This window comes from Canis lupus, chromosome 7 (assembly GCF_048164855.1).
Source record: "Canis lupus baileyi chromosome 7, mCanLup2.hap1, whole genome shotgun sequence".
NCBI lineage: Eukaryota > Metazoa > Chordata > Mammalia > Carnivora > Canidae > Canis > Canis lupus.
In genome coordinates this window covers 6,092,023-6,100,813 of record NC_132844.1, presented here as the reverse complement: position 1 = coordinate 6,100,813, position 8,791 = coordinate 6,092,023, and the positions used below count along the sequence as shown (strand labels likewise).

Here is an 8,791-nt window from a genome sequence, read left to right as displayed (position 1 = left end):
CTCTGGAGGAAAAAAATCTGACACCGTAGAATCTGCTCTTCCATAATAGAAATTAGGAGGACTATCTGAAGACTTGATTAAGGACCAGTAGCGGGGAGGGGTAAAAAAGCCTCCTAAAGTAATACAACCTTGAGTAAATCAGTGTAATTCTAGGTCAGTGACATGGGCTCAAGAATAGGGCCTTAGGCTGCACTGGCTTTTACAACTGGGTGTGACCAGTGGCTGCATTGGGGGAGTAATGGTTGAGCAAAAAACTTGAGATAGCTCAAGCCTGGGGCTCTCCAAATGTAACATTAAGGGAGGGGCACTGCTACCTGTGCAGAGAGCTGGGCCATCTCCCCACTTCTAGGGGAAAGGGGAGGGTCACTCCTTCAACATTCCATGGGGCAGTTAGAGGGTCTATTAGGCTTTGGAAGTCATAGTGGCCTCCTTGGTTGGCAGTGTAAGTTTAGAGATTTTCGGACAACATAGAGATGCTGTAGGGAGTGAAGTGGCCAGCTTGAATTCTAGCATATAAGTGTTCAAGCCAAGCTTTAGCCTGACAGAAAATTAAAATATATAACCATGTAGGTGCCTAAGTTTTGAGAAGTAGATCACAGCCTTTACCAGAGCTTTAAACCTTGTTTAAGATGAGTATCTTAAATTCTGTTAGTAATTTCTTAAAAGATTTAACTCCTTCCCCATCCCCATCCCCACTTACCCTGCAGTATTACATATACTTTCCATCAGACAGATTTCTAAGGCTTGAATAGCCAGTTCATCAGGTGCTGTCATTCCTTTATAAAGATGCCAATTTAACATGAGTGCCAGCTCTGTGTCTGGTTGGTTGTTCAATATATAACGCAAAGCTTCTCCTATTGACAAAAGCTTTAAGCCATATTCACTTGAAATTTTTTTGGCCACTGTAAAACATTAAAACTTTAAACTTACTCCATTTCACAAATTCACCAGTTAACCTTATTTTTAATTTCTGGTTCACTGACATCCGCAGTGGCCTAATCTTCACATTCCCCAAAGAAATTATGAAAATTAAAATTGTTACATTTTATTGAATTAATTTTGTCAAAGGTCAGTCATTATTAGTACTTCAAGTATGTGGCTGATAGGTCTGGTTAATGAACCAACTCTGTGGGTTTTTTCATAATCAAACTAACACTTAAGTGTTTTCTTCCTTCTGCACAAGGAAGCAAAAATCTTGAGAGCCTTACATGGCATCCTACATGTATTATTAATATTTGGTATTATATACAAAATAATACTCTAATGCTCTTGTGTCACTGGACTGTACTATTTCCCTGTCTATCCATTCATGGACTTCATGCTGCAATCAGAATAGCATACCCCTGAACAGTTAGGTCTCAGTTAATCCTATATGAAATATTTTTTAAAAATTATAATGGTGTACTTGATGTTTTATTTTTTAATCTTTAAAAAATATTTTATTTATTTGAGAGAGAGAATATGTATAAGCAGCGGGAGGGTGGGGGGGGCAGAGGGAGAGAGAGAATCTCTCCAGCAGACTCCACGTTGAGTGTGGAGTCCAATTAGGGGCTCAGTCTCATGACCCTGAGATCATAACCTGAGCCAAAATCGGGAGTTGTACGCAAAACTGACTGAGCTACCCAGGTGCCTCATATCTGACATTTTAATAGTAATTTACAGCTCATGAGGCAATTTATCTTTTGTGACTTTGATATTTTCAACGATCCATCAGTTGGGTAGAATGGATATTGAAATTCTAGTTTTATAAAGGAGAGGACTGATGCCCACTAAAATGGAATAATTTATCCAAAGTTACATAGATATTTCTATTGGTTGAAAGAGGACTCGCCTTGACCTTTTACTTTTCTAAATGAGACCATAGGCAATGGCTTCCAGTAACTGTTAAATGTAGACATGCTCTGTGGTGGTCTATATACCCCGATACATCATGTCTGGAGACAGTGGAATGTAGAGGACGCTGAGAGAGCCCATCTTATCTTATATGGAATGCAGATTAGCTGACCACAGTTAGGGCCACCCCAGTGGGAAGCCCCTGTGAGAGCCACAGAGCCCTTAATCTCAGCTTTGCCACAAATGATGGAATCAGATCTATTTTTTTAAGTTCTAATAATAATAAAGCTTTTATAATTTGATATCTTATTAAAATTCACTTCTTTTTCAACAAAGAAATAAGAAATCAAAACAATACGGTATTGATACAAAAACAGACATATAGATCAATAGAACAGAGTAGAGAGCTCAAAAATAAACTTGCATGTATACAGTCAATTAATTTATGACAAAGGAGGCAAGAATACACAATGGTGAAAAGCCAGTCTCTTCAATAAATAGTGTTGTGAAACCTGGACAGCTACATGCAAAAGAATAAAACTGTATTACTTACACTATACACAAAACTAAACTCAAAATGGATTAAAGACCTAAATGTAAGATCTGAAACCATAAAAAAAAAAGATCTAAAACCATAAAACTTCTGAAAGAAAATATAAGTAATCTCTTGGACTTTGGCCATAGAAATATTCTTCTGGACATATTTCCTTTGGCAAGGGAAACAAAAGCAAAAAATAAACTTTTCAGACTACATCAAACCAAAACATTTGAAAAGTGAAGAAAACCATTAACAAAACACAAAGGCAACCTATTGAACCAGATATATCCATTAAGGGGTTAATTTCCAAAATATGTAAAGAACTCAACTAATAATTACTAGAACTCACCTAATAATATCAAAAACCTCCCAAATAATTCACTTAAAAAATGGGCAGAAGACCTGAATAGACATTTTTCCAAAGAAGACATACAGATAGTCAATAGACACATGAAAAGATGCATAACATCAATCAGGGAATTATCAGGGAAATGCAAATCAAAATCACAGTGAGATATCACTTCATACCAGTCAGAATGGCTAGTATCACAAGACAAGAAACAACAAATGTTGCAAGGAGAAAAGGGAACCCTAGTACCCTATTAGTGAGAATGTAAATTGGTACAGCCACTGTGGAAAACAGTATGGAGGTTCCTTAAGAACTTAAAAATAGAAATACTACATAATTCAATAATTACACTGCTTGGTATTTACCCAAAGAAAACAAAAACCAATCTGAAAAGATACATGCACCCCTATGTTTACTGCAGCATTATTTACAATAGCCAAGGTATGGAATCAAAAAAGTGTCCATTGATGGATGAATGGATAAAAAACAGGTGATATTGGTGTACTTATACACACAGTGGAGTATTACTCATCCATAAAAAGGAACATGTTGCCATTTGCAACAACATGGATGGATCTGCAGAGTACAATGCTAAGACAAATACTACATGATTTCACTCATATGTGGAACGTAAGAAACAAACAAACAAAAAAAATAGATAAACCAAAAACAGACTCTTAACTATAGAGAACAGATGGTTCCCAGAGGAAAGGCTGGTGTGGAGGCAAGTGAAATAAGTGATGGAGATGAAGAGTACACTTATCTTGATGAGCACTGAGTAATATATGGACTTGTTGAATCACTATATCATACACCTGAAATGAATATAATATTGTATACTAACTATTCTGGAATTAAAAAAAAAAAAAACAATGAAGGCAAACACACTCTTACCTGTAGTTTTTCCAGATTTTGGAGGCCCCAGAATTGCAATCCGAATGGGCACAGTAGGCTTAGGTTTGGGTTGGCGGATATATTTGATTGGGTTCTTCATAAATTTTTCTTTAGTTTCCTTACTAGATAAAAAATAAATATACTGGCGATGGATTACAGCATAGAATGGATTCTCTGAAGTTTCAATTGGTTTGATTGTCTCTCCTTCACTTAGCTGCAATATATATACACCATTGAATTCATGAATTAACTTTAAGTTATAGAGCATTTCCCCCAAATCCATTTGAACAAATTTGTAAAATAAGAAAATCTCTTACAAAATATAAGAAAAATAATTATAGCCAAATATTATTATGAAAAAGTGTGTAGAAAGAACAAAGTATTTTATACCCACATGCAATTGATGAAATCTTAATTAAATAGCTTTCAGTTTATGACAATTATAGTTCTCCTACTTCCTATATAATGTATTTAGTGTATGTTTTTGCCAAGAAGTGTAAAGTTATTTGCATATATCCATGGGCCAATTTATCCTCACAAACAGGTGGTATTATGGATGGAAATGTGTTCCCCTCAATTCATAGGTTGAAGCCTCAATTCCCAAAGTGACTGTATTTGGAGGTAGGGTCTTTTTTTTTTTAAATTTTTATTTATTTATTTATTTTTAAATAAATTTATTTTTTTTATTGGTGTTCAATTTACCAACATACAGAATAACACCCAGTGCTCATCCCGTCAAGTGCCCCCCTCAGTGCCCGTCACCCATTCCCCCCCACACCCCGCCCTCCTCCCCTTCCACCACCCCTAGTTCGTTTCCCAGAGTTAGGAGTCTTTATGTTCTGTCTCCCTTTCTGATATTTCCCACACATTTCTTCTCCCTTCCCTTATATTTCCTTTCACTATTGTTTATATTCCCCAAATGAATGAGAACATACACTGTTTGTCCTTCTCCGATTGACTGGAGGTAGGGTCTTTAAGGAGGTAATTAACGTTGAGGTCATAAGAGTGGGGCCCTATCTGCATGTCCTTATATGAAGAGGAAGAGACACCAGGAGTTGCATAAGCTCAGAGGAAAGGTCATATGTGGACATAGTGAGAAGGTGAAAATCTGTAAGCCAGGAAGGAAGGTCTCACCAGAAACTGTCCCTGCTGGCACTTTGATTTTGGATTTCCAGCCTCTAGAACTGTGAGAAAATACATTTCTGTCATTTGAGCCACCAAGTCTGTAGTACTTTGTCATGGCACCCGAGGAGGTTAATACAGGCAGGATCCTGGGTTATCTTTGGGGGCATACTGGTAGGACAAATCCCACAGTCTTTTCATCCACATTTTCTATAGGCAAAATCCCACTCACATAAACATCAAGAGCAGCAACAAAAGGGAAAAATACCTGAAAGGCTGCTTAAAGTATAGGTAGAGGAATGGAGTGGGAGGAATGTTTCCACCTATTTGCATTAGTTCAGGATGAAAACTGGGCAATTAATTGATGTTAGGTCTGGATATCTTTTTTTTAGAGCATCAGATGGCCAAGTATCAGCCCATAGGTATGAAGCAGTACGGTTCTGTATCACTCCTTACCCAGAGCTACCCCAAGACAGTTGTCACAGGTCAATGGTATTGTCAATGTCATCATTTTTGGGCTGGAGTAAATGCTGGGTATAAGAAGAAACTCAGGGGTGATGTGGGAATGTCTGCTATATATATTATATTTGGTAGTAAAAAAAGCTGAAAGTCTAATGATTCCATTTTAAATTACCAAATTAAGTGAGAGTCCTTGCAGTAGTTTCTGCTATTGCTCAAAATCCCTAGCATGTATCCTTTCTCTTCTATAGGCCAGAATACCCATGGTGTCATCAAATAAGAAATATCAAACTGTCATGCGCCCAGAAAGATTCCCAAACAGCCCTGAAAAAATGATTACTTTTATGCTTAAACCCCTCCTATGACCATGAACTCCTTTCTCCACAAGGCATTTTTGTATAATCCTAATTATGTTTGGACACGAGCCGTTTCTCCCTAAATAGGGTTCTGACTTTGTCTACTTCTTCCCCTTTCTTGCTCATCTCAGAGAGAAGGGCAGGACTATCTTTCAAAAGCTTTCTAGGTGATTCTAATACACGTTTAACTCTATCCAATTTTCTATGGAGGGCACTGTCATAGGTCTCTATCCTCCAGCATGATATTTGAAAAGGTTTCTCTTGACATTCTACAGCTAAGATAAAGAAGATGGCACAATTAAGTAGAACTGAAATTGATTGTGTCAATATCAACCAGGAAGGAGGTTTCCAGTAAATGCACATGGCTCCATTTTGGATCCCATCCTCCAAAAATACTTTTTCTCTGTGACCAATAACAGTAATATATATTAATAACAACAATAACTTTTGTTGAGAACTTAGAAAAAGCCAAACACTGTTGTAAGCACTTTACAGTAATTAACTCATTTAATCATTGTAACAATATTGTAAGATAGGGACTATTCTTATTCCCATTATGCAAATAGAATGACTCGGAGAGGTTAAGTAATTTGTTCAAGGTCACTCATCTAATAAGTAGTGGTTTTGAACTCAGAAAATCTGGCTCCAGAGGCCATGATCTTCTCCACTGTGCAATGTCACTGATGGAAATAAGAAAGTACACAGGTCAAGCGAACAAGTTGCTATTGCTTGACATTTTTAAATTGTTTTTATAGAACTTAATATCATCTCAAGATATTTGTATGTTTACTTATTTATTGCTTATCCTGTCTCCCCAATCCAACTAGAATATAAACTTTAAGACAAAAGAAACCTTGTCTATTTTGTCCAATACTCTATTCCCAGGACTAGAACAGAGGTTGGCATGTTCTTGGTTGAGATTTGTTGAAAATCATCCCACATTTGAGATTACTTTTCACTATTATTTATATTCCCCAAATGAATGAGAACATATAATGTTTGTCCTTCTCTGACTGGCTTACTTCACTCAGCATAATATGAATTCCAACTGGATTAAATCTGTCCACACTGCATAAAAATATGGTACTTAGAAATGCTTATTATGAACGCTGATGTCACATTTTATATTGTGTCTCACACTTTCCAGAGGACTTTATACTCTCAGATTTGATCACAGTGGCCTTGGTGGGATTATTCTTTCATCTTAAAGGTAAGGAACCAGGCAGGCTCTTAGTACAGAACTAGATCTTAGTACAGGGTCTGAGACCCTAGTTCCATTAAATGACTTGCCTAAAATTAAGTGGCAAATTATTACCAGAGGTTGGCGCTTTATATTTATTTATTTATTTATTTATTTATTTATTTATTTATTTATTATTTTTTGAGGTTGGCTCTTTAGAGCTATCTTCAGCTACCCATCTTCAGCTACAAAGTTAAAACCAAGTTGGAATTGTGTTATCTCTATAGAAGTAGATGAAAGAAATGAATCCCTTTGATTACTGTTCATACTTGAGAAAGAAAACAATCATGTTTTTAAGAGTACTGTACAATGCTTATAATTTTTGAAATTATCCTCTGTCTTCTTAGACATATTTTAAAAATAAAAGAAAGAACATACATAGTCTTTAGATGCATTTGCTGACATTACCTTCACAGGGTCCCAGTAGCCAAATGCACTTATATACTTATAGGTATAGCTAAGCATTTTCTGGGCAAGGTGTGATGCTATTGGATAACATTTTTCAAAAATACTCTCACGATTCTCCACCAGTGGCTTCAGTTTCAAATGCATACTATATTGTACAATGTGGATTTTCCGAGCTCCATTAATCAGAATTACTGGTATCAAAAGCTTCTCAAGTTCATCCTGATGAAAAAAAAAATAAAACCTAATATTTTTAATGGAACGAAATCTGGTCACAGTACATAGACATTGCTGGTAACTGACTACTTCAGTCAAAAGAACAAATGTTTTTCAGCTTCTGAGTGGCTGCATATTGGCAGCTAAAACTTTTGACTCCATGTGGCTTCCATGTTGCCCTTGATTTATTCACTTGTTTTCATGAAACAATGCAGGTGGTGCCAGCAAAAGGGAAGATAGCCCTAAAATACACATTTCTTTTGAAACATTAAAAAGGAACCAAGGCATAAACCAAGTTGCATTTGTTTCATTCTCAAATGTTACATTTTGAATTATGGAAAATGAAGGAAAAGTAATAACCTGTATTACTTGTAAATTATTCATATCTGCTTCAAATTTTTCTCCCAGTTCACCTCTCAGGCGTTCAAGTGCATCAATTTCCTGTTCTTCATCTTCCTCGCTCATCACTTCCTCATCTTTTGGAAATTCATCTTCAAGGATGTTGTCAATATCATCTTCATCTTCTTCAGGCTCTTCTTCACTAAAGTCTTCATCTTCTCTACTAATCTAAGGAAGAAAATATTCTCTTTCACTATATATATATAAAATATGCAACAAACCACTCTGCTAACTAATCATTTGGAGTATTTTATGTAGCTGAAGATTGGCTGGTATGGCAACGTTCATTGAGTACACAGTACAATTTTAAGTATCTGGCATCCAGAAATTTCATTCCTTTAAGATTCTGACACCATACTGATCCCGAAGTAAATACATAAGCAAGATATTAAATCCTATTTATGCCTATGGTTGCCAGAAAGTTACACTTGTTTATGTAGAATTTTTCTTTTAATTCCAGTTAGTTGACATATGTTATGTTAGTTTCAGGTGTACAATATAGTGATTCAATAATTCCATACATCACCTGGTGCTCATCACAACAAGTGCACTTCTTAATCCCCATCATTTGATTAACCCATTCCCACATCCACCTCCCCTCTGGTAACCATCAGTTTGTTCTTTGTAATTAAGGGTCTGTTTCTTCTTCTTCTTCCATCCACCTCCCCATGTGGTTGATATCTCCATTGCTTTGGGGGTGGGGGGTTCGGGAGTTCTTACTGGAGTGCCATCTCCCTCTTCACCATCACAGGCTCCTGGTGCTCAGGATGCCACTGGCTCTGCAAATAGCAGCCATGTGCAGATCTGGGCCATATTTGGTTCTTGTGGATCATGCGCCTGATGCTGCTGAGGGCCCACACATTCTTGTTCATGGTAGTTCACATGTTGGAGGTGGCAAGTTTTCACTGGTTAGATCTCTGTTTCATGACCACCACTACATCTCTGTGGTGGGCGGCTGGCTCCACACCCACAGCCTTGTG

General features: G+C 36.8%; 1 protein-coding gene across 7 annotated transcripts in view; it reads right to left on the bottom strand.

Annotated features, from left to right (window-relative positions):
- The window catches only part of AK9 (adenylate kinase 9), a 127,224-nt gene that overhangs the window by 19,729 nt on the left and 98,704 nt on the right, over positions 1-8,791 (bottom strand). For all 7 annotated transcript variants that reach the window (XM_072831794.1, XM_072831796.1, XM_072831793.1 and 4 more), the window contains 4 exons: positions 7,773-7,979; positions 7,200-7,418; positions 3,615-3,828; positions 701-902 (listed from right to left, as the gene is read on the bottom strand). In XM_072831794.1, the coding sequence (XP_072687895.1) occupies positions 701-902; positions 3,615-3,828; positions 7,200-7,418; positions 7,773-7,979 (842 nt within the window). The remainder of the gene's footprint in view (positions 1-700; positions 903-3,614; positions 3,829-7,199; positions 7,419-7,772; positions 7,980-8,791) is intronic.